Consider the following 26,905-nt stretch of genomic DNA (forward strand, 5'->3'; position numbering starts at 1 on the left):
GAATGGAGGCAGGGGACGGACCCGCGAAGGTTACCTAAGAAATGGCGATCCCGCCCAGCCCGCTCCATGCAGTGTTTGGGAGAATGGATCCCTCCCCGCGCGCACTGTGTTCAGCGCCGAGTGTCTCACCAACAGAAGTAAGTACCTGTAGGGCGGTACGTAGCTCACGAATCAACAACCGGGGAAGGAACCAAGCCAAGATGCTCGATTTCCTTCATACAAATTACACAGACGGAGCATTCCTCCCATTCGTCAATCGACTGGACGATCAGGAACGCGCAGAAATCTCTTGGGAACGGGGAGAGGGAGGGCCGCCAGATAGTGTAGTGTACCTATGTACAAAACACCCAAGCAACATATGTATAGGTATGAAGTTCTGCGATCCTGGCCGAGGAGCGGAATCTCATTCGTAGGCTCGTAGGGCAGGCCTGTCAGCACCACCGCTTGAGCTATTCGCATGCTGTGGCATCATGAGTCAAAATCTACAAAATCCAAGTTCGCGTATTCCAAGGCCGATCTATTCTTTCTCGTGTTCTTTCTCAGTTCTATCTTTTGTAGGCCGCAACATGTAGGACATGAGGAGGTGGAGGTTAAGGAACGTGCAAAACATTCACATGCGGGGGTCAACGACATGCATGCACTAACAATTACATATCAGAGCGGTGCCCTGCCCTGCAGCAGTGACACTTGGTCGCACGCTTGCAGCTTTGACCTTGCCTACCCGTGTGGTTTTTGTGGGGTAACCGTGCACGCCGGCGCATTCCTCACCACCATCGATGGGGCAGCCACCACAGCAGATGCTGCATGACTAGTGGTGATGGATAACCTCTGCTAATAGTAGGGGCCTTTTGGGCAGAAGAAGTGGTACCTTGAGTCATCTATCGTTTTGCGTGTACCCTAGATATGCGTTTAACCACGCTATAAGAGGGGTGATCAAAGCAGAAAGATATAGAAAGCTAATGTTATGACCCATGATGCGCCTTGTTCCCTTCTTCTGTCCTCTTCCTGTTCTCTTCAGCTGTGAAACGTCTGCTTTATCCTCCCAATCGTATACCTTCCAAATGTCCTCCCTGTGACGCCAATTCCCCGCTGTGCGGAAAAACAAAACGATATATCCTTCCTTGTACTGTGAAAAGGTATAATAACCCGTCTGGAAATAAAGCCAGCTCTAATCATCCAGCCACCCGGGCCTGCCCATCTTCTGCGTGAGTTCGTCAACAGGCTGATGGCTATCCTATTCCTCAATGAACTCAACCATGACAGTGCCATTGGCCAGACCGGCCTCCCTGATCGTTTCATCGATAACATCAAGCAGGTTGACGCCTCCAGGCATAGACTTGAGCTCAAACTCAAGTCCCTCTTTGCCCGGCAGGGGCTCGGCCTTAAGCCACTCGTAGATACGGCGAACGGGTTCGTCAAGTCTGAATCGGCGAATGATGCGCTGCGGGGGGTTGCGGACCTGCAGTCTCGTCACAGTGGCGGGGTCGATGGGGGGCTCGACATGCGGTCGGTCCGAGGCGATCTGAGCAAAAACGGAGTTCTCGGTGGAGGGAGCCTCAGGTTCAGGCTCGGGAGCCGCCTGAGCGGGCTCTTCATCGGCTCGCTCCTTGCCCTTGGTGGAGTCTGTCGGCCTGGTAAGCGCATCAGGGTCGTGGACCTTGGGCGCCGAAGAGCTGCCATTGCCTCCGTTCTCGAGGCTGTTGCGAAGTGCCATCTCAAGCATCTCTTCCTCCGTCATTCTGTCCACATCCACCACCTGCTTGGGCTGCTTTGTCTTGAGGACGGGGTTCTTAGCGTGAGCCTCCAAACTGTACCTGTCCAGGAACTCGGCCAGCTGGGCATGGAACTCCAGCGGTTTGGGGAACGGAACGCCGCTCCACACCTTGACCTGCTCGCCTGTGCGAGGATCGATAATGGAAACGTGGGGATAGTTCTGAGGGTTTTCGTGTGTCTGGTTCGGGAAGTAAAACGAGATGTACTGCTCGGCTGAGCGGTCGGTCTTGTCGTACTGCAAGAAGACAAAGTTGTGCTTAACGAGCTCCTTGATCGGCTCATCCTTCCAAATGTCTCGATTGAGGGCCTGGCAGTTGAAATCAGCCATATCCTGGAGATTAACCATGATCCACTTCTTCTCCTCCTTGCCCTCGTCACGCGCCTCATCCCAGGTAAGATGTGCCATCAACTCGTACGGGGGGCGGAAAAGCTCTGCCAGACGGCCAGCCCGCGTTGAGGCAGTTCCCGTCGGGGGAGAAACCACACCGCCGGCAGCGGAGCCGGGAATGGGATCGGGAGGTTGATCCCAAACAGTGGGCTGTGCGAACGGGTTATGGGGTCGCCCTGCTGGAAGCGTGTTAGCATAACATGGAACAGTGCCTTGGAAATTGTGGAAACTTACCCCGAGCTTGCCTCACCCTCTGTTGTTCCAGCCGAAACTGCTCAAACATCTCGTCGTCGTCTCCGCCGAAACCTCCTGGAGCAACGAGAGTCTCTGTCGTTCGGGCCATGGGGGCACGAACGTCGTCCTCACCGCTTGGACCTCCAGCTCCGGATCCACCACCGCCGTACATCTCTTCTTGTAGTCTCTTTGCCATGGCGGCATCCTCCTCCTCCTGGGCCCTCTGGGCAATGGTGGCCGCCCTCGTCGCCTCATCGCCCGAGTCGTCGAACTGTCCTAGGTCATCATCTTCCGTCATTTGGATATCATCGTCGTCGGAGTCGATGTGAATAACACCGGCTGCGTCCTCACGGCCGACATTGGGGCGGCTGGGCCGGCTTGACGAGCGAGGAGCGCCAGCAGATCGAGAAGCGGCAGCGGGAGCTGTCTCTGTCGCGGGGTTGGAAAGGGTACGTTGGAGCTCTTCGTCGGCAAACCAGAGCTGGATGGCTTGCTCCAGATCACCGCCGCACAGCTCCAGCATGCGCCTGGCAGCTGTGTCGTTGGCCCCGGTGATGCTCGCAAAGTTCGCGATAGATTCTGAATCAGCCATCGTGAAGACCGTTGGTTGAGTGATGGCGTTCGAAGGGATGGTCGTAGAGAGTTGGGAGGAGGCCAGGGGGTCCCGTCAACAGGAGCTTCCCAAATCAACGAAATGCAGTACGCGAGAGCCCGGTGCCGGATCTTGAGTTGAGAGTTATCAGGAAGAGGGGACAAGACGTTGGTCTCTGGCAGCTGGAGCTGATGCGAAACGGGAAGAAATGGGGAAAGGACTGAGTTGGAGGGCAGGCAGTCGAGGTCGGATGCGGGAAGGGGAATCTCTCGATCTGCTTGTAATTTTGAGGATGCGCTATCGTAACGCGAAGCTGTGACTGCACCGACTACTGTTGTACAGCGCACGCGCAGTGACTTAAAGCTGGCGGAGAGGAGGGATGTTCGAGGCCACGGAGAGGTGGGGGTCCTGGTCGGGCTCGTTTGGCGGCGGGAGCTTGATGGTGCTTTCGGGTTCGAGGGCGTAGTTGATAGAAAAAGATATTGTGGCGAACTGATTTCTGGTAGCCGATTAATAATGGGGGATATTCCGCGGCAGTAAAGACAAGCGGTAGAAGAGTGAATGAAACCTTTGCCGTCTTTAATTTCGAGAGGTCAAAAGTTGAATCCCGTCAATGGTTCTGCATTGGATCGATTTCCTAAGGCGCCCAAGCTAGTGACGCAAGAGGGACGCTGTCACACTGCCGCACTGAAGACCGGAGTCCGCTCGGCGGGCAGTCAGGCAGGCGTCTGGGCCTGTATAGAAGCTTCTCCCTGCTATCCCCCGGCTACTGTGCCTGCCGCCAATGGCCCTGGCCTTGGCAACTCTACACGAGTAATACGAGACGAGCACTACCTCTACACAGTAGGCTAGAATCTGGGGATGGGGGTTAGGGTTGTGCGTGAGACTCTGAACAACCAACCCTCAACCACAACAACCTGCATCAGGGGTTTAGAATTTGGGATTCAGAGATAGCGAGTGATCAAGGTTCGAGTTGCGGAGATGTAGAGAAGTTAAGTAATCTTGGACTTTCGAGCCTATGTTCCCATTATGATGTCTGCCATATACCGACAGTCCCTTCCTGCATTTCGACTACGGATTTGACACTAGGGCGTTGTCACACACACAAAGTCCTAATCAAGCAAAACCAAACACGCCTTCCACTTCAGCTGCACCTCCGACGAACGCTCCTCAGTCAACGCCTTCGCAACTTTTCCCTTGACTCCCGACAAGGTATCGCCACTCGCATGCTTGGGGAGCTTCCCCATCGCCACAGCCGCCATGGTAGCCTTGGCCCTCAGCAGCCTCTGGTCTTCCGTTCCAGTATCAGCCTTGTCAAGATCCAAGGTCGCCAAATACCATTCAAGAACCTGGGGATCTGGAGATCCAGCTCCCTCCTCCCCACCCTTGATAGCTGCCTCCAGCAACTCCAAGACGCATTCATACCAAAACACCCTCCTGATGGCATCGAACGGAGCCTGGCCGATGTACGGCTTCTTGAAATCCGGCTTCTTTGCGTTTTCCTCCAGCGCAAGCGCAATCTCCTTCAACTGTCCCATCGCATCCTCCTGCATTTTTGCACGATTGTACCCCTTCGCCACAGCTTCCATAGCCGCCCACGCCGTCTGACTTTTCGGATCCAGACCTCTCGCCTTGTTGTTGGTACTCGCCTTGTCGTCGACATCCATGGCGTCCTCGTCCGCGGTCATGTCCAAATAGGGCGTCACAATCTCCGAGATGGTCGGCAGCATTGTCAAGTCGTCTCTTGCAGCTGCGAACTTCCACAGGCAGCGGAACGCATGAGGCCGGTATTCGTTGTTGTTTCTCTTGGCCTCGCGTACGGCGATTTTCTTCAGTTGTTCCCCGAAAGAGGCGTCTTTCTGCCAGATCACCTTGCCTTTACTGACAAAGTCAGGAAACGGCTCGAGGAGCTTTTCTTTTCCTGAGAACGTCTTGAGGGCCAATGCCTTCTCATAGACGGGCCACAAGGTCTTGAGGTTCTCAACGTTAACTTGTCCAGTGACATCGCTGGCCTTGGTGATGCCTGCGACGGCAGACGCAATAGCCAGGGCGCCAGCATGCTTTAGTGCCCATTGTGCCGTATTCAGTGACTGTTGAACAAGCTCGACGATCTCGGACACGTATCTAGCAACGCTAAGGCTGCTTCCGGCGTGCTTATCCCAGACTTCCTCAAATTCTTTCCGGACATAGTCGTCGGTGTCGTGCTTTCCGAGGTACGCAAAAGGCAAAAGCTTGCCCTCGAGCGCATTGAAATGGTCGGGCGAAATTTTCGAAAGGGCCAGGACGGCATCTGCAACCTTCTGACGCCTAGCCTCGTCCTCCGACTCAAGGTAGAGCTCCAAAAGCCTATCCGAGAAGCGTAGCTTTGCCTCGTCTGGACAGCCGCGGATAATGTACGCTGCAGCACGCGCATAACCCTGGCTGACCTCGTCGTTTCGATCCAGCACCTGCTTCTCCATGAGTTGCAGGAATCGGGCTGAGTACGGCTTGAAGTCTACGGTATGCCGAGTTGCCAGAATAGATAGAACGCGACTGCAGCCGATCTTTGTAGGCATACCAATGGCTGTTTTGATGGCCTCTTCGAGGGCCGGCGCTAGTTCCACCATGACGTCGGCGTCAACTGTCCTGAGACTGCTCTCGATTGCCTCAGTGACCGGGCTCTGAGAGACCGCTGAGCTCCGGAATTTATCGATCTTATCTCTGTCGTCTTCTCCAGCTCGTTGGTAGTAGTAGTTGACGATATCAGCCTCAAGCGTACTAAGGCTTCCGAGGAGATTTGAGGCTATGGTGGCGATGTAAGGGTTGAGTGCCTTTCCACCCTTCTTGCAGATCTTGATGACTGTGTGGGTAGCAAAGTACTTGACTTCCTTCACTCCACTCTCGATTCCTTTGTCCGAAAGTAAGAATGGCAAGGCCTCGTTCATCATGGCTCTGGCAGACGCAGTGTTGCCTGACTCTTCCAACTGGCGGACCAGTGTTGTTGAAAGAGCAATACAAAGATGTAAGGCAGCATTTCTCACAGTACCCTTAACATCATCGAGGACCTTCAAGGCCGCCATCCAAATGTCCTTGTAGTACTGCTCGTACTTTTGAAAAGGCCGTCCGGCGACCAGGTCGGAGATGGCAGCACAGCTCGCCTCGCGAACTCTCCATTCCTTGCCAAGGATACACTTGAGCAAGTCCTTCATGATAGCATCAAAGTTCGCCTCAATAACGGCATTGGAATCCTTGACTAGAGCCTTCCAAATATCATTCATGGACTTTTGCACGTTCGGGTTGGGGTCAAACCGGTATCGATACAGCTTCGGGTACAGTTTTGGATCGACCTCTGACTCGGAAAGAATGTTGCTCAGTCCGAAACGACCAAAGGCAGATCGGGTGGACCAAGTGGCAGCGTTCGTTGCCATTGACATGAACTTGTAGACAAGACTTTGATCGCCCACCTCATTCGCAAGGCTAACAATGTCTTTGTACGAGGTAACGGACTTGCCGTCGCCAGTCGGGAGCGCACCGGCTTCGAAGAGTTCTGTTTCTTCATCCACTTTGAGCTGCGGACCGGATCCCGTGAATGATGACACAAGATCGCGTACAAGGTCACCTTTGAGTGCCGAATCTCCTTTCTCGTATACGAGCGAGAGACCTCTGGATGCAGTCTCCTGGACCAGTTCATCGCGAGCACTGAGCAAGCGCATGAACGCTACCTGACATTCGCGTAGTCTAGACTGAACCTCTTCAAGATGAGCACAGTACTGGATGATGCAAAAGAGCCAGATACCGGAGGCTTTGAGCAGAGATGGCTTGGTATTCTTGCAGTCGGCGAGCAGCTTCTCCAACACCGCGGTAATCCGATTAGATCGCTTGGGAATGCGGTATGAATCGCCTTTGGCCTCAACGTCCAGCGAAAGCTGAACGACCTCAGAATCCCAGCAGGCAATGGCGGCGGTAATGGCTTCGCCAACTGTGAAATGGACCTCTGCCTGTCTGAGCTCGTAGAGAGCAAATAGCTTCTCAAGTATGAGGGCAACAAGATCGCTGCTCTCTTCACTAGATGATGTTTCCGCAGAAGGTAAAGGCATTGCGAGTCGCCCAAGAGCGGTGATAGCCTTTTCATTGCCCTTTTTGGCAAGGAGAACCAGTGGATTCACGAAGGCCTTGGAAATCGTATCCTTGTCCGCCCCAGGAAGTACGCAGATACCCGCCGTCCAGAGCTGGCTATAGGCCTCGATCATAGCTTCCTGGGTTGAAAGCGTGCTGGAGGATACCGAATCAAGCGTGGGAAACACGTTACCAAGATCACCGCTGACGTTGTTGTCCTTATCTGTAGAGTAGTACACCGATCTGGAGATGAGATGTGCAAGTGCGTTGAACGCTCCTTCGACCGCATTGAGCTCCGACCCAACGGCTGTCTTGAGGTTCTTGGCTATGTCAGCCAAGGTACCCTTGAACATGTTGATAGATTCCGAGCTGTTAGCTGGATGCGCGGCGAGGATGCCAAATGCCGAGCATGCAAGTGGGCGGATCTCCCGCTTGTTGGAAGTAATGAGCGACATCAAGTCCACAGCACGAGGAACCAATGGTGCGAGGATCTTGCTCGGAGTGAAGGAAGCAAGTTCTACGAAAGAACGTGCACAGCCCCCTGCAATCTCGGTGTCCTCTAAGAGCATGCCGTCAAAGGCCGAACGGAGGAGGCAGAAGATGGCTTCACTATGCTCGCTGGAGGCCAGGTAATCACGGACCGCACGCCGGGTCTTCAGATCAGAGTGTACGGTTGCACTCAACTGACGTTCCCAGCCCGGTTCAATGGTGAAGTCTTTTAATGCAGTGAGGAAGAGAATCCGCTTGCAATAATCGACAGCAACAGGAAAGGCTCGAATGCACTGTCCTGGGAAGTTGGTAAAGGATGATCCCTCATCAATATCCATATCAGCACCGGGTTTGCCACCGTATGATATGGTCTTTGTGAAGAAGGTAACCACCATGTCGTGCCAGGCCGGCAGCGTCCGGGATTTTTCCTCGTTGGCGTAGTACGTCCAAGGGTCCAAGCCCTTTTGACCCTCTTCAACGACGTCACTCCGCTCATCCCGCCGACCAGCTACTGCAAGGATATCAACCCATCGTGCGTATATATCGGAAAATGGCAAGCATTGGTTCGCCCATTTTGTTGCAGCGTGTCGAGAGCTCCGAACAATGTTGCCTTCTTCCGTCTTGACCATGGATTCCAGGATCAGAGCGTGAAGCTGTTCAGACAGGTCGGGATTGTGAGGTGGTTTGAAGTTTGCGGCAAGACTGGAGAGAGCGGCGTCAATGTTGACAACGACGTCCGCAGTGGGATCTTCGCAAAGAGATTTAAACAGCCATTGGGCCAAAACCATGCGCTCTGTGTCGGACATGGCCGTGCCCTTCGCAAGGACGCCAATAGTCTCGTAGGCCCTGGAGCGAAGTGTGTTGTCATCAAGAGACTGGCGTTCAGGCTTAGGCCATCCCTGTGCCTCAACGAACTCCCGGAGCAGTGTGACAAGCAAGGTCCTGATTTTGGAGAATTCCGGTTTGCTGGCACCTATGCGGGCGACCCAGTTAATGAACTCAAACAAGGCCCGATGTACCTTGGTAAGTTCAAGCCCGGACGATGAAGAAGACGATGAAGAGCCGTCGACTTGCATAGCATCTGGACTCTCTCTTTGCGTGGCCACATCTAGACGGAAAGCTGCTAGGATCTCGTCGGTGAAAGTAGTTGCTATTTCCGACTTGCTCAGCAGACCAAGAATACGTATCCTGTACCGAGCTGGTAGTCTTGAGTGAGCGTCAAAGAGCTGGCGAACAATCTCTCGGTCTTCTAGCGACACTTTGCTTCTCTTCAGCATATCATCTCCAACACCGGCGAGGCGGAAGTCGGAGCTCGAGGCAGCATAGATGGCCGGGAGGAAACGTTCTTGGTCCGTGAAAGCACCGCTGGCGAGAAAGTTGACGGCCTGAATTCGCGTCTCGGGCAAACTGAGACCCGACTCGGCAGGATTCCAAGTCTCGGGCTTGTTCAGTGTGAGAAAAGGGAGATCCGACTGGGCCAGCCCAGGGGAAATCGCAGAGCCTTGTGCAGCTATACGCAACAATAGCAGCTTTCCCAACCAGTCCGCGACAAACTGGGCGTCTTTGGGATCCTGAAGGCCTGTTTGTTCCCGGAGCGTTTCATCCTCCTTGCTTCCTCTGGGCGGCAGCTTGAAGTCATGAAGACAACGGAGGAAGACGTTGAACAAGCCGGCTCTCGAAGCGCTCACATCCGAACCGATCCCAGGGAGGATCTTGGGGATGAGCTCTCGACGTTCTACCAGACCTAGTCTGACGATACTGTGCTGAATGAAGACGAGATCGAAGTGCTTGATAAGTTGTGACCCTGTGGCCTTGTATTGGTCAAGCAGAGCGGCAACGGGGAGTACAATGCTGGGTTGTTTGATGAAAGTCGTAAGCCTCTGGCATACTTGAACGACCTGCGGACATGGCAATGTGAGCATTTACGCAGGTTGGGTCTTTCAAGAGGGGCGCGACCTATGATGACGGACCTTGTTGCGGACTGAAGCATAGTCGCTGCCGGCTTTCAGGAGTAAGGGCGGTAGGAATGTTTTGAGAAGCTGCTGTAGCTTCTCTTCGTTGTTGGCCACGGCGAGAATGCGAAAATCCACCTTTTCCACAAGGTCAAGCTCTCTCTGTTCGGTTGATGAGGTCGCCATACTGCACAGTTTGGGGCTGGTGTAAATAAATCAATATCCGTGCTTGCTCTGGTGATGATGATAGGAGTTGAGTTGGAGGCTTCACCCCAGAATGCGGCAGTCGCAATCGCGCAGAGGAGAACAACAGTCAAATTAAATGGTGAGGTGAACTACACTATTAGGCAGGCATCGCCACGTTCCAAATCCTCGTCATCCAGCTGTGCCTGGCGATCTTTGTGTGGTATGGATGGTATCTCTTTGCTTTGATAGTCGTGTCGGTTGGCTCTCACTTGATCATCCATTGTGGTCGATGACAACTGACAACCAGGGGCACTCCTGACCGGACGAGCTGCAAATGGTTTCGCTGGCAGGCACAAAATGCCCACGCGAGCTGGCAGGTACCTTGGCTGAGGTACGTATCGCAACCCCGCCATGAATGACTAATCATACTTGTCGACTAGTGGGACCAGGGCCGACAGCAGCTGCCGAATCCGGACCTGCCGATTGGACAACTGCTTGGGCAAGCTTCAGCAAACTGAAGGCCAAACGGATTCAACGGAGGAAAGGTCCAGTCCATCAAATCATTCCGTCCAGTCCTCTAATGCCGGTTTTGGGACTAATCACGATGAAGGTACCTTCCATGGCAGTACTGTAGAGGCCATCTTGAAACATTCGTCAACGACTTTCTTGCTCGCTCGGATGTCGATCGATACTTTTGCTCGCAACTCGTTCTGCGTGAGCGTACGCACTACATTGCAGATTGGTGGCAAGCGCACCTCGCTATGCCTACTGCCCGTCGATTGACCTTTTCCAATATGTACAGACACTTAGTTATCTAGCTTATAATTTCGATGAGTACGGCAATGCTAGAGGGCCCGAGTGCCACATTGAACGCAGTTCTTCGTATCGTCCCCATATGCTACGGCTGCTTTCGTGCTTTATCTTCATGTAATCGGCTGACAATCTTCCCTGGAAGTTTCAGTGACAACTAACACGGAAGTTAACCGGCTCACTCTCTTCAAAGCTCATGCCGACAGGCAGCACTAAGTCTAGGCACTTCATCTGGTGGTCTGTATCTACGCCATTACGGACATCCCCACGGGCTAAAGATACAAACTCCAAAATCTAACAAGGTTGGAGGCATGGAGTGTTGGCTGCGAAAAGTCAAGATACGAAAGAGCGTAGCATGTCGACGCCGATAAGAAAAGTTGAGGCATCCTCCAAGACATGCTTCTCGATCGTGGCGGTCAAACTCCGCCCCCATTGGTCGTAAAATGCGGATTGAGGTAACTGTAGATCCGGGGAAGGTTGTATCGCACACCAAACAGTGCATGCTGGGATTGATTTATGACGACCCTCGCTGATAGAAACCTCTCTCTCCATTCTCGTCGAGGAAATCTTACCATTTTCTTCCTGACAGCAGGATACTGGATGAGAGAATTCCCATTCAACAGATCTGGGATAGGACGGTTAAGCAATGCTTAACCTCGTTTGTCCAGTCGTCTATGTTAACAGGCTGACAGGCAAGAGGTATATTGGGGTTAAAGAATGGGGATTGTTATTTGATCGTTCGGCACATGGGGACTAACCCACCAGTCAGCAAAAAGTACCTGGCTAGATCGGTGTACATACATACAACGGATCGCTAGTGACAGGCGGCGCCGCGTGGTTGCTGGAGATGCACGACATTCGGGGTTCTTGGAACTTTAAAGCATCTTTCCCACCCCCATTGTGCCCTGTCAATGCGAATGTCCCATTTCTTGATTCGTCCACTTGCTCCGGGGCAAAACACGCCCAGTTTTTCTGTGACTTGCATTGCTTGGAGGTTCCATTCACGTATCCTCACAAGATTCGTGGCACATATCTTTTCTCTCCCTTCTGATACTGCTGCCACTGTCCGACTGAAAGCAGCTTTCTGGAGCTTTATCAGAGAAGCCCAGCCTGAAGCCGACCACGCTTTCACTACCGACTTGGAAGCACTTTGTGACCGCTAAGCATGTCAAGTTACACTCTTCATCACCGCCACCAGACACATAAATGATGGAGCGCGCGGGCTTACCTAATCCAGTCCGACGACCAAATTGTTCTCCATCACAGGCCCCCAATGACCACGAACCATCCCATCTGCTTCTTATCACCGACCAAAAATGCATTTTGCCACAGTAATGGTTAGCCTTGACTCCTGGCTCTCCCTCCCACCTACATACAGATGGAACGCACTGACTACTAGAGGAAGGTACCGGGAGATGTTGGAGACTTTGGACGCCCAAGGCACCGGTAGCCAGAAAGACGGAAGCCCGAAGCAAGCAACTCCGGTATGCGATTCACCGCCTCCGTTCACATGCTGGCAGAAGCTTGAATTATCAAGGAGAGTGCATATATACCGGGTCTCGATAACATCCACCATGCACGTGCTCATGCGGACACGTTGAGAGCGATTCCGTCATATCTGGCCACGTTTACGCCCAAGGGACAGACATGCTGCTAAAGACATTTCCTACCGTTCGAAAACAGACGTCTTCCAGCCTGTTTCTTCAGTTTAGACCAGACAGGAGAGGGTTTGCGCCGGCTACAACCGCTAGGAGGGTGCCCAAATATTTGAGCTTTCTGCCCAGGTTGTGTGTGGTAGTGCGAATTGGAGGAAGCTGCCTGCTCTTGATGTTGAGGCCGCGGCGTGGGAAGAAGAGCGTTTTGCATCGTACCTACCTGCTCTGAGGAATATTTTGATCTTTTCTCATCCCAGTTCACGTTAGTTCTTTCCCTACGCAAGTGGTGATCTGCACTAACAGGGTGCAAGTTCATGCAAGTCACTCCAGCGGAGCTTGGTACCTAACGGACATGGCCAAACCGGCCGTGCAATCCAAGTACACCTTGGTCTCGGGTACATCCGCACATGATAGTATCATCAATGCGCTAGAACGCGGTCATGGCGTCGGCCTCCCCTCCCTTCCACTTCCCCACCATGCCCACCATTGCGGCTTGTGCCAGGATCCTCGTTAGCGGCGTAAAGAAGACTTCGCTGCAGGTAGTAACGAACCGTACATCACTGCAGCGGGGGAAAAGTATCGGTATCGATGGCGGACACAGTACACTAGGTACCGTGACTCTCAACACCCGCTGCGTGTGAAAATCTGCTCTGGGCTTGGTCGGTCCCCGCGTCAGGCGATACGTCGGCGCACCGTAATATACACGCCTGAAAGCGAGGAACGGCGCGAACTTTCCAAGTTTTTACGTTTTTTTAGCTTTGCTCTGCCCGAAAACTGGAAACTCCACCACATTTATTCCTCGTCCTCTTTCTTCACCTTTTTCTACTTCTACCACCACTTATGTAGCAAGGACTCCCTCCACCTTTCTTCTTCATCTGCTTTCCGCTCTTCACTTCTCTTTTCATTGGAGTCGTCTGCGTTTGCTTTGCCGTGTGTGGTGCACATCTCCAGAGGGTTTCATTCCTGCCTTACTCGCACCAAACGTCCTCTTGGCTTTCGGCTTTCGATTATTTCTCTCGTGCCTTGCGGTTGTTTTCCTGTACCGCCAGCAACCCCCAAAGTCGTCATTAGCGTCGTGACAAGGTCCGTATTCCATTATCCTCCTACTGGTGCCCGTCGACGCCATGCTGAACTGGCGGCTCCCATAGCAATTGGTCCTGTCCCTTCCTCCAGTTGGAAAAAAACACGCAAGGACACTGCTCAGCTTCCAGTGCTGTTAAAGAGTAAGTTCAACCACTTGGCCATGTCCTGCTCCCCAACCGGTCTCGTCTCCCCTTCATCCCGTGCTTGCAAGCTGCGTGTGCCGTGGCAAGCGATATTCTGTTCGTCGGCGTGGTGCCCGGCGAAGCTCGGCTATTGTGTAGTTGTGACTGTTCCCAAGCTCTCTGGCAAAGAGCTTTAGGACATCTACCGGAATGGCCCATCCAACAGATAACTTCGATTACACGCGATTTGAAGATACGGGTACCCCCTTTCAAAGGTCCGAGGGCCCCCGAATTGCACTTCCTTCTCCGTCCTCCGGCGTCATCCCGAGCCCCGATCTCCCAGACCTCGTTACGCTGCCCACACAGCGCGCTGCAACGCTGATTCGACAAAATACTACGTCCAAAGCGAGAGATGGGAAACACTCAATGGAACAGGAGGCCCTTGAAAATCGAGGAGGGAGGAGAACATGAACATGATACATGGAGATCGGTGGGCCACGTCGAGGACCTCACAGGCCGAGAGATCTTTCTGTGTGTTCCTAGGACAGATGGAGTCTCTGGATAGTCCGTGAGAAGAATTGGTGGTGTTCACGCCCTCTCTCGGATCCTTTCCTACAATGATCCTCTCTTCTCAATGGCCTTGTGTATGGGCAACGAAGATTCATATCCCGCCTGCCAAAATCTACACCCCATTCGGCGAGAGTTTCGACCTTTCAAGTCTCCAACGATCTCTCCGCGGCCCGCACGTTCCAGGCTTGAGTCACGACGGGACGCCTGCTACTCAGCGTGTGAGACGGCACACGGGCGGGCTTTCAAAGAAATGGATCAAGAACGGGACTCGACGCTATCTACATCTACATCACACACCCGGCAAGCAGAGGGACAAATAGTCGGTCTTGAGGCCGCTATGTTGCATCCTTCGATACCAGGCTCTTCGTCGTCGATGGCCTACTACGTTTTTTGCTCAGCAGTTGCTCAAAGCTGGTTTAAAGATGGACCCGTTGATGGCCGGCCTGGCCAAACTAACGCTAGTGCCGAGAGTGTGTGTAAAGGTCTTGCTTTACATAAAGCGGCCAAATATTGAAGTTGGGATGACAAGAGTTGCCAACGGATGCTGCCTCCATCTTGCACGGACGGGCCTATTCATGCTATCTCAAATGTTTACTAATGCTCCGACTTTCGCAGGTCTCTGCTGTTCTTTCTCTTTCGTCCCGAACTCTTGCCGGATACAGGTAACCACCCTCTTCCTGTCTTCAGTTTGTCGTCTCATCACGGCCAACTCGTTCGTCATAGTACGTTCTTGTTAGGCGTAACGGTACTCTAAGAAGCGCTCGATTCGACTGCAGCTCAACATATTGCTTGTTGAGTCCACTCCGCCCGACACCGGTGAGTGTCTGCCTCCTTTCCTCCTGTGTTTGTACTTCGCTTTCATCCCATGTGGTGAGCACTTGAGCACATTAGGTGTTCCGCATTCTGGCCTTTGCATATGAGCAGAATCCTATTGCGTCACGGATGGCCCTACTGTGTCTCTGCCTGAAATGGATCAGGCAGCTTATTCTGGATGTCGGAGTATAAATTGTCTTTTGGACAGTGGTTTTTGCCTGGATTGTCTCCTTCTCCCAACACTCGTCACAACACTCGTCAGAGCTGACAACATGAGGAGTTTTCAGAGACGCGTCACGCACTTGCGGCACATACCGCTTTCACCTAAACCTCGCATCGACACGGTCGCCGAGTTGCGCAACTTGTAAGTGTTGATCTTGTTGTTTACTTCCGGCACTCGCTATCCCAGTTTCCTTGCCATCTTCCCAGCTACTTGCGCATGCTGCAGGCGCGCTTGTGCAGTCTGGCAAGAGGGTCTTGTCTGGACTCGGCCGAGTGACTGAGCAGTGCCCACATCTTTGGCAAAAATATCGGGACCGCAGAGCATTACTCAAAAATTTCTCCACTCTGGGCAAACTTCCATCCTTGTCCTTCAACTCGCAGTTCCTGCCTTCAACTTCTACGTACCCTATCCTACCACTACCGCCTTCCACCTGCCCTGGCCTCTGTGCCATACCTTCCACTCTTACACCTCAGCAACCCTTGCCTTGCGCAACCAACTTGCTGTCGAAGTGGTAAGGCATCACTTTGCACCCTTCCACCACTTCTTTGACGCTCGAGAAGCATACCCTCGCGGTTTTCATCCTCGAATCTCCCACACCCCGCGTCCTTTTCGGGTACAACGTTTGTTCATATCCAGGACAACAGCCCAGAGTTCGGACAAGGACAAGTCCAGTCATTGTTCAGCCGTTTACACTTCTTGCCATCTCATCTCACTCCCAACTTTGTGTTTATATCTGCCTTCCCATCTTGCGTACACCCCACTTTCCTCCAGCTTCCTTCATTGTTCCTGTGGCAACCATCCCCTCTCTTATCTTTCTACTTTGGACCCTTCTGCCAGCAGTCACACGCGTCTTTCCATCTTCCCCGCTTCCTCTTTTACCCGATCATTCCTCTTTCGATCTTCTGTCGCGTCCGCCTCACTACGAATGTCACCTGTCGCCGAGATCTCATGCTCTCGTGCCGCTTCCTGAACTAGACTGACAGTGCAAAGGATCATGGCCGATTACACTGCTCCCGGAGCCCCCGGCACCAACAACGCCGCTCCTACTATGAACGGCAACTCTGAGGCCAACTTCCAGGCCCCCGCCGCCCTTGTTCAGCCCGGCACCAACGAGGCCAGCAAGACCCTTTGGTAAGTACCAAGCCATTAGGCTCGCTTTTAACCTTGTGTTCACTGTGGTCTTCATGAATGAGGTCTGACTTCGGTTTCAGGATGGGCGAAATGGAAGGCTGGATGGACGAGAACTTTATTAAGAACGTTTTCACCACTGTCCTCGGCGAGACAGTTCAGGTCAAGGTCATCCGCGATCGCAACTCTGGGTGAGTATCTCTGCTATCTTGATCATCGCCTTGCGTCCTGCCGCTCCTGTATACTTACATTGTCCAAACCACAGCAACGCCGGCTACTGCTTCATTGAGTTTGCCACCCCTGAGGCCGCTCAGAAGGCCCTTAACCTGAACGGCACCCCGGTTCCCAACAGCAACCGTGCCTTCAAGCTGAACTGGGCTTCCGGCGGTGGTCTGATTGACCGTCGGTGCGTACAGATCTGCTTGTCATCCACTGAACATGTGACTGATAGCAATATAGCGATGACCGTGGCCCCGAGTATAGCATCTTCGTCGGCGATCTGGGTCCCGAGGTCAACGAGTTTGTCCTCGTTTCGCTTTTCCAGTCTCGCTTCCCGTCCTGCAAGTCAGCTAAGATCATGACCGATGCCATGACCGGCCAATCCCGCGGCTACGGATTTGTTCGCTTTTCAGACGAAGGAGATCAGCAGAGGGCGCTCGTCGAGATGCAAGGCGTTTATTGTGGCAATCGTCCGATGAGAATTAGCACCGCGACTCCGAAGACTAGGTTAGTCATTTGCCCTTTTATACTTTTAAACACGGTCCTAACACTTCTTAGCAGAACTCATCAGTACGGCGCTCATGCACCCCATGCCGCCAACCCCATGATGGCCCCTGTCCCCGCTCACGCGACCAACCTTCAGTGGGGAGTTCCCCCCCAGCCGTACTACTCCGGTTTCAACCCGATGCAGCCCATGAACCAGTTTACCGACCCCAACAACACGACTGTTTTCGTCGGCGGTCTCTCTGGCTACGTCACTGAGGATGAGCTCCGCTCCTTCTTCCAAGGTTTCGGTGAAATCACCTACGTTAAGATCCCTCCCGGCAAGGGATGCGGTTTTGTTCAGTTTGTCCACCGCCACGCGGCCGAAATGGCCATCAACCAGATGCAGGGTTACCCGATCGGCAACTCTCGCGTCCGTCTCTCCTGGGGTCGCTCCCAGAACAACTCCGGCGTCGGTACTCCCTACCGCCCCGCCCCCCCTCCGCCTCACTACATGGGCCCTCCTCCTCCGCCCGGCCCTGCTGGTCCTTATGGCGCTCCTCACTTCGGCGGCAACGGCGGACCGCCCCCGGCTTTGGTAGGCCCCACCTCTTCTGATCAGTATACCCCGGCCCCCTCCCCGGCTCAGCTTGCCGGCTCCCCTCAACCCCCGGCTACTCCTGTGTTGGCTTATGCCACTCTCTATACCGTAACCCCCCCGCCGGTGACCTCCGAGGCGTCCAACCCTGGACGTCGCCGCCAGCCCACCAGCAGAGTTGCTGGTGGCAGAGTCGGCAGCAACGGCCGTGTTCTCAGCGGTCGAATCACCAAGCCTAAGACTGAACCCAGTGGTTCAAATGGCCAAGTTGGCCGCTTCTTCCGCCGCGGCGGAATGAAATGAGACTCGGGAGCCACACAACCTCTGGACCTAAGCAGCCCAACGACCTAACATGACAACAACTTTCTTCTTCAATTCTTTTAAACAACCTGTTTCTTTTCTCAAACAACATTTTAGTTTGTGCTAACAACAACATTCAACAGTAATCACGCTCTGCCTATGCTTATGGTTGATCATCGCTCGGCGTTGGGGTGTGGCGTACCGGCAATCAAAACGTCCCCAGGTAACCGGTTGGCTTGAGCATTTCCCATCATTCTTCTCGGTCCGATAGCCACGACGAGGTGGCCACTTTTTGCTCGAGTTGTTTGTGTCGTTCGGGGTTTGCTTGGGGCGTCGTACGGGTCTTTCTGGTCTACTCTACGAAATGGCTTGCTGCGCGGAGTTTTTCAAAATGATCATGGGTTTTACGATGGAAAGAGGATGTGGTCTAGTCTCAAAATTCTTGCTTGTCAACGCGTCTTTAGATTGGTTTTACGGCGAGCATTGTTGCTTTCGTTCATTTCATCTGGACGATCGAGCGATGGGAAGTTTTTCCGCAACCCAGATACAAAGATATCTTGACAGATTCGTCACAAGTTAGCTTAGGTTGGCTTTCACAGTTTCCTGTGCGTGTGGCGGATTATCTATGGGTTAGCATCGCTAAATCACTTCGCTATACCTCGTTTCGTTGTGCTTTGTGCTTCACAGTCTTTTGTCCTTTGTTGCACTTGATTTCGCTATGAGATCCACCGAGCCTTGCTGTGCCCTTCATCTTGATTAACTTTAGATGAGTTTGAGGCTATGGTTGATGCATCGTGCGTCACTCTCCTTGCTTCACATCGATACCTACAATTGATGTTGCCCAAGCCCGAGCCCTTCCCATACATAGCTAAGGCTAACCATTCACAGGCCGCATCTTAACTACCTATGTTATGGCCATCCATGTCCCGGAGACGAACTTTCAGCCATCCTTGATAATTCTGGATACGGTGAAAGTGGCGTTTCGGCATATCTTCACTCAGTAACGTTTATGGTGATTATGGCCGAGCAGCCCTGTTCATCACAGCCCGTTCATTACCATGCTTCTCCAGAGTCTTTCAAGCATTCACGGGAGGCTTCTGAAAAGCCCAAGTACTAACAACACTAAGAGGGAAGTAAAAGTGGAAAATGGACTGCTATATTAAAATAAGAGGAGCGAAAGATGATTTGCACCAACGTTGAAAGACTTCCAATTTTGCTTGCCTCGTCAGCTATCTTGGGTATGCTCTGTTCCGGATACGGATATGAACATTGATAACGTGGATTGAGGCGAATTTCCTCAATGACCATGTATGAGGTGTTTGGTAGGTGTCAACGCAGACCTCATGTCTGCCATCACTGTAACACGCCGCGGGTTATTAAAGGGCTGGCAGCTTACCACTGGAACTCTTCTCGGCAGGGCAGCATCCTTTCACATCACCCGACTGTAAATTGCCCTGTCCTCCTAGTGGATGAAAGCATACCCTCAGATGTACCTATGGTGGACATTATTGACTGCTTCCCTCTCTAACTCTGATGAGCTCACTCTATCTTTACCCTTGGTTGCTTCCAGGTTTAGCTTGGGAAGGGCTAGCCTTACCAACAGGCAACAAAGTCCAACTTGGAAACACTGCTCCCATTCTTACGAACCAGAGGGTTTGGGTCTTAAGTAGCAGATGGAGATTTGTGATTTTGAGTGGAATGCAATGGAAAAAGTCCCAGCCCCGCTTTCGTCCCAACTTTGGAGAAGCTCCTGTATATACGCAGAAGCCTGCAAGTCATGATGGAAGATACGCAGAAAAGAAAGGACACCCGGACTAGACCGATGTGGGGTCCTTTGACTACTACACCTGCACTGCGTGGTTATAGTAGAGGTACTAACAATTGGGACCTCCAGTCCAGACGGAACGTCTTGGAAAGTTTGACAAGAAAGGCAGGAACAAACGGACTTGGGGCTGCGTGGTCATCAAGGTCCCCTGCCTTTGTCGATGTGATCTGGAAAGACTGGAGGCTTCTTCAGCGAACATGAAGTTGGGTTGCTACGAATCAAGGTGAGTGCTTACGTAGGTACCTAGTTTCGTACCTCGCTGTCTGCCTGCCTTGTAGTTAGAAGAAAAGTGACCATCTGCATGTGCCAACTGGGTCCGTTAAGTTCACGCACTCGTTCTCGTGTAATCCAAAGTGCAGACCTAACGGACCGCGAGGCTCAAAAAAAAAAGACAGCCAGGAGGGGCAGGGAGACTGCGTGTTGAGCTTTCTCTGCGGCTTCCTTGGGGCTAACTCGGCGTTTCGGGCCCGAGGGGCACCGAGAACTAAGGCCGATGGGAAGGAACGGAGTGAAAGCAGTCAACGGCGTATATTCATTGCCAATCGGGTAAATGGTGATTGCCAGCTCTGGCATTTGCTCAGCTGGAATAAGGAGCAAAGTGTCTGGTCATTTCCTTCGATGCAAGAGAATGAGATACCAAGGTGACCCACTACGGAAGTTATTATACTTGTGGTGTGCCTTGAACGGCGTGATATAGAATTTTTGTGTACAGCGGTTGCATGTCCTTAGTTTCTTACGTGAATCAAGTTCACTATGCTGAATCTATTCTTTGCTTGGGCATTGTTTGGTTACTTCTCTGGGGCATGTTTACGTGAATGGGGAAGGTGGTAAGGCCTTGCATGGCTTGATACTAGCGCTTGAGCAGAACCAACCTCGACTGCATCCAGGATTTCCCACAGTTTTACGTATTCTAGTCGAAATTTTCAATTCCTTTTATCTTCTACTGGCTATGTTCTCTAGGACATTGGAAGCTTTGTGGTCAGCCTATAGTTGAGCCCTCAGCGGCCCCCTGCCCCAGGAAAAAGTCTATTACTATCGGCTGCGGCTCCCAGGCATACCTAGGTACCTTAAATCATTTCCTTACACTAGCCATGACGAACTTGATCCTTTGAACGGCATCTTTGTCGTTTGTTCGGCCACAATCTGTCTTTGGATGATCTCCAAGATACCAGGGCACGGTAGTCTGGATTTTCCGCCCCCGCTGATACCCCTGAAAACAGTTGCTCAAAGAAGCAAAACAATAACATGCTACCCCTTTGAGACAGTAACCAGCAGTTAACATCACACAAAGCTCACCTTTGGGTTGCCCAGCATTGATACGAACACCACATGCCATTCGCAGGACGAGTACTGCAGTGGAATGCCCCCCTGATCCGACATCACCGTCCACAGCACATGCAGACATGTGAACTGCGAGGGGAAAAGTATCACTTGTTCGCAGTACTAATGTACACAGTGCTGTAGTTCTAGGCGGCCGTTATTATTGGCAGGGTTCGCTGGCGACTTCGGGTCCAATTACATGTACATAGGTTGTCGTTAGTTCGGGATACATCGTACACGGGTTCTGGAGAGGAAAAGCTCTTCAGTGGTAGAATGGTGGCTCGAATAAAGGTATCGCAGGAGTCAACCTTGACGATCCTGCAGAGACACTGCGCAGCTCAAAGTCTACCGATGTACATGGAAGAGGTTCTGTGAGGGCCAATCGGACGGGAGAGAGCACCGAACTCTTCTGCTTCAGATATTGCTAATCAAAAACCATCAACTGTGGTCTTCTCCCAGACGACGAAAGGATGAGGATGTGTGTACAAAGAGGTAGGTATGTGGATGTACAATTTATATCCGAGGTCGCACTTTCGATCGGGAATAGCTTGGTCGTGAAGGATCGTGGGTCGGTGACATCTTGCCAAGCACCCCCAACCCCAAATGTGGCTTGCCTCTATTCCCCTTTCAGACAGGCTCGACAGGCAACAGCCCGTTATGTTACAGGCGCGCTGCTCGCTGCAGCCTCTCTGCACATGCAGGGTTCACGACCTGGATTGGGTCTCGAAGAAATCTTTGGTGGCTGGGGTTTCCCGTTCGTTCGCTGTTCCGAGTCGTCGGTTGCTGGCCGCCGCTGGGCCTTGTTCCGCTAGTGCTTAGAATCGGTGCCGTAGTACCCATGTTTGCTGACGTTGGGAGCTGAGATTCGCTGTTGCTGGATTTCGAGACGAGATGTATTTATAATGATGGTTTCCTCCTCTAAAACCTTTCATCGCTTCCTTTTGTCTTTTCTCCTCTTCTCCCCTCTGTTCGATGCTCGGACAACGGCGACAACGACGGCGACAACTCGATATCTGGAACCAACCCGGTGCTGTTAAAGGTTGGCTCATGCTTGTAAAGCAGCAGTGGTGGTAAAGGAAACCAACGTTTGGGAGGACTGAAGAGGAGTTTGAGGTGGTTGGTAGCTTGGAGGTGACCTCTAGAAAGACCCATTGGACAATCCTGGAAACCTCGGGTTTTCAACACCGTGTTCCGAAGAGCTTCCCCGATACTTCACAATTCCAGATTGCTTAGGGGTGGAAGCAGGACTGGAAGGTATCAGCAACTGTGACGGAACGTGGATGGACGGTATGGATGGATGTCGAACGGGGTTCTCGAAGCCTTTCGAGGTATGATGCCGGGCCAGGGCTTGTCTTCAAGCTGTCGCAAATCCTATCCCGGTTCCTGGCCCTGATGTATGAGGCGGGGATTCTCGCTCTAATGGGCTGGTGGTACCATGGATGGAAAGGGGATCCCAACGCGAGGGTGGACTTGATCTTCCCGTGCTTCTTTCCAGTACGTCTCTTGGCTTGAGCAAAGATGGGCAGTTGAAGTTGTAGGACTCTTGCTAACATGGAGGGCGCAGCTGGGCGTGGCCGTTCTTGTGAACGCATATGAGATCGTCTCTTTTTCGTGCTTGGACCGGCGACGACCGATCAATGTCATTGCCGTGTGCTTCGACGTCCTGATTTGCGCTGGTAGCACCTTTTGCTTCCTCCTTCTAGGGCTTATCGACAACGACCCAGTTCAGGACAGACTCAGAACGGACTCCACGCGGGAACGATGGAGGAGGGACCAGAGTAAAGCAATGATCTTCATGATTGTATTTTGGTAAGTCATTGAGTCCGATTGAAGTGTGTGATGCGGAACACTCACGTTGTTGATTGCTCCTTACACCTTTCCCCAATCGCAGGAGTCAAGATGGTCTTCTTTCTTTGACTTTGATGCCATTGCTGACGTCGAAGTTGTCGATGCAGCTTTCTTCATGCGTTGTTTATAATTATGGCTTCGGTTGGATGTGTCTACTCGGGAATATTGAAGAACAGGGCCAGAAGGCGAAGGCGGATAGCACGAAACCGAGCGCAGATGGCCCGGTTTGCAGATGAACGACGGAGGCAAATGGACGTTGATAAAGCCCAAGTCGGGGCTCCGGTTGAGGATGTCGGACAGAGTGAGGCACGGAGCGCCGAACTAAACTCAAGGGGAACGGAGTCAACACAGTCAACGGAGCTGGAAGGCAACGAACGAAGGACGAGGGAACGGCTCAGTACGTAGAGCCATTGAGGCTAGCCTGTCCTAGCAGGGGCGGATACGGTACATGCACTCACTCAGGATCGTTATTTACGCAAGTATACTTTACTTACCTACCTCTTATGGTTGGCCATCCTCTTTAGTGGCCGTCTTCTCGTGCGGCAAGTGTATTATCGTACAGTATGTACCTTCCATACCAGATATCGTTGGACCGTTTATAGGTAAACCGAAGTAGGTAGTACCTTCCACTTGCTCCGTTTCAGATTGTACTTTGAAATTGTGCACAGGATCTTGCCCTACTTCGCCGCACCATCTACTTGACTCTTCCACAAAACTCTTCAGCTTTTTCACGGCTCGAACTTGAGTCATCAAGAATCAGCTCTCGCATTCTACTGCCTCCTTTGACTTCAACTTCAACTTTCGACCCAAACCCGTTGCCTTAGGCAGGTGTTTTCTTCTCCTATCCTCCTCCTCCTCCTCCTCCTCCTCCTCAACAACAACAACAAGGCGCGTCGTGCCGCAAGGGGTTCGGGTCCCTTCTCAAGGGCCCCTCCATCCTGTCGAAGTATTGTGAGGTAAGGCTTTAATCCATACGGTCGTTCGTAAAAGGTGTGAGCTCTATCAATTGCCTTGACGAGCGTCTTCAACCGCTTGATACCCGTTTCCCGGTTTGAATTCATCTTCGTCACGACTTTGGGCATTTTGGGCCTGGCAAAGGTGCACACAAAGCTCAGCAGACACTCAAGCTCCTTTCACTTTGCGATCATGTCAAAAAATTTGAAGTGCATCTAACTGACCTGGCTTGATAAGGTAGTAATATGCATTTGGCCGCCGGCACCACCATAAAGCTGTCTGCCGAGGACAAAATGAAGCAGGAGAAGCAAGACGCTGTCGCCAACGACTGTAGTGCCGGCCACGTCAGGTAAAACTCCGCTCTCCTCCTGTGACTCTTTCGTTATCGTATACCTAGAGGTACTGGTATGGTTGCTGACCATTCATGAAGTACAGTGATCAAATCTCCGGTTTTTCGATTGTGCTGGCCGATGACGGGACACAACATGCTTCCTGTCATCGGCCAACAATAATAAGCATCGCTATGTCCACCACCGAATCCAGGCACACGCCATGACGGGGATCAGGCCCGGCGAAGACGCTACGCCGGATACCCCTCTGCACCCTTATCCACTACAAGAATGGCGTGTGCCCTGGTCACACAGAAATATGTTTTCAAGGATCAAGAAGCTCTCCGCGGAGGCCGATGAACATGGAGGTACCTCTAGGTATGTGCTCATCTGTACACTTTACCGACATCGCCGAATAATATTCCAAAGCCCCATTGGAGGGGACCCTCAATTTCGGCCACACCTCACATGGCCTCCCCGTTCTTTCCGATCATCATGGGACTGATGACCACGAGCGGCAGAACTAACGAAGTTGCCAGACATTGCATGTCTGGGCAGTCTGGATCCGGGCCTTCCTACCGAGCGAGGTTACATGTATCTTTCGGCCGGTTTGTTGGACCCAATGGCTTCAAAATTAAGCCGGGGGGTTGAGCAGTAAGTACCTAGATGTCTATCCCTCGCTTTCCTTCCCATGTAAAACATGACTAATCGTTGAACCAGTTCATCAACCATTAACTCATCGCCTACCTTGCATGGTCATAGCCGCCAACAACCAAGATGCCTTGCCCTCACAAAAAGCTCTACGAAAGGAGAGGAAGATTAGCGGGGAGGCTGGCGACAACAAGAAGCGCAAGAAGCACAACGGCGAGACCGTCGAGGAGAAGGCTGAGCGCAAGAAGCAAAAGAAGAGCCAGTTGGGATCCTGGAGGTATGGCGATAGAGGAAACCGCTCGCTGGAGTTCGTCAGCGACCCTGTCACCTGTTAGACCGCGGGGCAAGAATCCAGGTTGGCAGGACCTTCACCTTGATCTCACCTTCACTTCCGCTTGATCAGGTTGACTGTTCAGCGATGCAAATTTCTGCACCTCTCCTGCCGAGCCCGCTCCTGACCCGAATGAGACGGAAGAACAGAGGAAGCGCCGCTTACGGAAGGAGGAGGAGGAGAAGAAGGAAAAGAAAGGAGAAGAAGGAGAGGTTTGCCAGAACTGAGCGAGGTGCAAAGGAGACGACAGGATGTGTTTGAGAGTTTGCAGTGGTAACGGAAGAGGATAAGTGGCAATCAGAGTAGTCTGAAAACACACGAATACCACTATCGTCTCCAAACACTTGTAGTTCCTCGCCGTGTTGTGAAGTCAAGTGAATATCGCGGTGACTTCGTTGTCACTCGTTCGTGAGTGAATACAAACAGTTCTTGGTGCTTGTCGACTGATTATTTTAAACCTCCGTGAGGTCTGATAGCTTCTTCGCGCATCATGGTAATCACGTGTATTCTGTATCTTCAACAGCCCGTCCCTACATGACACTTGCAACAGCGGGACAATAGGTTAATCAAGACGGTACGTAAACCAAGCACAAGAACAACAGAAGGAACGAAATCGAGTGTTTCAAATGGGGGTATCCTATGTGCGAGACCTAAGCCCAAATGCGAATTTTCCACTGACGGAGTCCAACATGCTTCCCGCGCTGTGGTGATCCGGCTCGCAAAAAAACACCAAGTAATGTCCATTGTGACGAAAATGCTTTCCCAAATTCATTCATTCATTCATGCATGCATCCCGAAACCAACAAACTCCTAATGCAATTGAAATGTGTAGGGTATCCGATCCTTTACTTGTCCTCCTCCTCCTTCTTCTTGTTGCTGGTCTCCTTGTCGTCCTTCTCCTCGCTCTTGCCCCTGACGGCGCCCTCGAAGCTGGTACCAACACTGGCAATGGTCTCGCCAACAGGCTTTCCGAGGCCGCCCGTGACGCTGGTGATGGTCTCGCCAATGCCGCGCGAGGCAGCGCCGACTACACCGCCAACCGTGTTGGCGACGGAAGCGGTGGTGTTTCCGACCGTGGTGGTGACGCCGCTGGCTACGCTGCCGACGGCGCCGGTAACGGTGCTGGTGGCGCTCGCGAGGAGGCCGGGGGACTTTTCTTTTTGCGCATCATCGTTGGAGGTGGAGGAGCTCTCCTCGGTCTTGCTCTCATCCTTCTTCTCGGTGGAGCTCTTCTGCTCCTTCTCTAGGGAAGCGAGGGTCTTGGGGGCCTTCTCGATCTGCTCAGCAGTGACGGGCTCGCCGGCGTCTTGGGAGACGGCCTGGGAGTAGAGGGGGGCACCGGGCTTGTTGGGGTTGGAGGCCATTTTGATGGGTTTGATGGGATTGGTGATTTGCGGGTTTGGTTTGGTTTTGTGGTTGGTCCTTGTTGGTTGGAGAAAGATGTTCTCTTGATTATTGCAGTAGTAGTAGTGGAGTGGCTTGAATGGATATGGATTGGAAGCAGTGATGTTCTACAAAAAGGGTTTGGAGTGTGTGACCGATGCGTCCCTTATATGCCTGTACAACCACATGGAAAGACAGACACCCCACCGTGCATTGCCTTTGCGGTTGCATGACGATGATGGTTTGCAGCCAAAGGCAGGGGAGGGCTTGGTGGAAGCTTCAAAGACAAAGTTGCCCCGCCATTCTACGTCATTTTGCTGCACGGTCGATCATGGTCCGTCTCACTGCCGTCCGTCTTCAAGTTGGTTGTCTCTGCCTGTGTCTCTGACACCTGCACTGTCGTTTGCCCGGTATGTGCCGTACCTACCGTACCCCTGATTCTTCCATCCCTGATTGCCGAATGACACTTTCTTACTGGTATACAGTGCCTGTCCAAGGCACTGAAATTGGCGCGTTGGCAATTGCTGCCAAAACTGACTGCCATGATTGCG

General features: G+C 52.4%; 7 protein-coding genes across 7 annotated transcripts; 3 read left to right on the top strand and 4 right to left on the bottom strand.

Moving 5' to 3' along the window:
* Positions 1-694: 694 nt before the first annotated feature.
* On the bottom strand, positions 695-3,626 carry NCU00771 (UBX domain-containing protein 7). Its single transcript, XM_959834.2, has 2 exons — positions 2,396-3,626; positions 695-2,340 (listed from the first exon to the last, which is right to left on the bottom strand). Exons 1-2 carry the CDS (start codon positions 2,985-2,987, stop codon positions 1,235-1,237), a joined length of 1,698 nt encoding a protein of 565 aa, XP_964927.2. The 5' UTR covers positions 2,988-3,626; the 3' UTR covers positions 695-1,234.
* Positions 3,627-3,953: 327 nt separating this feature from the next.
* NCU00770 (hypothetical protein) lies at positions 3,954-10,048 on the bottom strand. The gene is made up of 2 exons (XM_959833.2): positions 9,542-10,048; positions 3,954-9,469 (listed from the first exon to the last, which is right to left on the bottom strand). The coding sequence occupies exons 1-2, from the start codon at positions 9,707-9,709 to the stop codon at positions 4,100-4,102; spliced, it is 5,538 nt and encodes a 1,845-aa protein (XP_964926.1). The 5' UTR covers positions 9,710-10,048; the 3' UTR covers positions 3,954-4,099.
* A 2,882-nt stretch (positions 10,049-12,930) lies between these two features.
* NCU00768 (mRNA binding post-transcriptional regulator) lies at positions 12,931-18,375 on the top strand. Its single transcript, XM_959831.3, has 11 exons — positions 12,931-13,257; positions 13,323-13,397; positions 14,565-14,611; positions 14,673-14,765; positions 15,050-15,126; positions 15,976-16,116; positions 16,197-16,304; positions 16,379-16,519; positions 16,573-16,839; positions 16,894-17,413; positions 17,857-18,375. Exons 6-11 carry the CDS (start codon positions 15,980-15,982, stop codon positions 17,857-17,859), a joined length of 1,176 nt encoding a protein of 391 aa, XP_964924.2. The 5' UTR covers positions 12,931-13,257; positions 13,323-13,397; positions 14,565-14,611; positions 14,673-14,765; positions 15,050-15,126; positions 15,976-15,979; the 3' UTR covers positions 17,860-18,375.
* Positions 18,376-21,699: 3,324 nt separating this feature from the next.
* On the top strand, positions 21,700-23,340 carry NCU16438 (hypothetical protein). Its single transcript, XM_011395104.1, has 3 exons — positions 21,700-22,352; positions 22,423-22,667; positions 22,814-23,340. The coding sequence occupies exons 1-3, from the start codon at positions 22,152-22,154 to the stop codon at positions 23,109-23,111; spliced, it is 744 nt and encodes a 247-aa protein (XP_011393406.1). The 5' UTR covers positions 21,700-22,151; the 3' UTR covers positions 23,112-23,340.
* Positions 23,341-23,500: 160 nt separating this feature from the next.
* Positions 23,501-24,082, bottom strand: NCU16439 (hypothetical protein; the record flags this gene model as incomplete). Its single annotated transcript, XM_011395105.1, has 3 exons — positions 23,501-23,836; positions 23,885-23,988; positions 24,064-24,082. The coding sequence occupies 3 exons, from the start codon at positions 24,080-24,082 to the stop codon at positions 23,501-23,503; spliced, it is 459 nt and encodes a 152-aa protein (XP_011393407.1).
* A 130-nt stretch (positions 24,083-24,212) lies between these two features.
* On the top strand, positions 24,213-24,975 carry NCU16440 (hypothetical protein; the record flags this gene model as incomplete). The annotated part of the gene is made up of 2 exons (XM_011395106.1): positions 24,213-24,357; positions 24,710-24,975. The coding sequence occupies 2 exons, from the start codon at positions 24,213-24,215 to the stop codon at positions 24,973-24,975; spliced, it is 411 nt and encodes a 136-aa protein (XP_011393408.1).
* A 596-nt stretch (positions 24,976-25,571) lies between these two features.
* Positions 25,572-26,589, bottom strand: NCU00766 (hypothetical protein). Its single transcript, XM_959829.2, has one exon. The coding sequence runs from the start codon at positions 26,333-26,335 to the stop codon at positions 25,817-25,819; it is 519 nt and encodes a 172-aa protein (XP_964922.1). The 5' UTR covers positions 26,336-26,589; the 3' UTR covers positions 25,572-25,816.
* Between the last annotated feature and the right edge of the window lie 316 nt (positions 26,590-26,905).

This window comes from Neurospora crassa, linkage group I (genome assembly GCF_000182925.2).
Source record: "Neurospora crassa OR74A linkage group I, whole genome shotgun sequence".
Lineage (NCBI taxonomy): Eukaryota > Fungi > Ascomycota > Sordariomycetes > Sordariales > Sordariaceae > Neurospora > Neurospora crassa.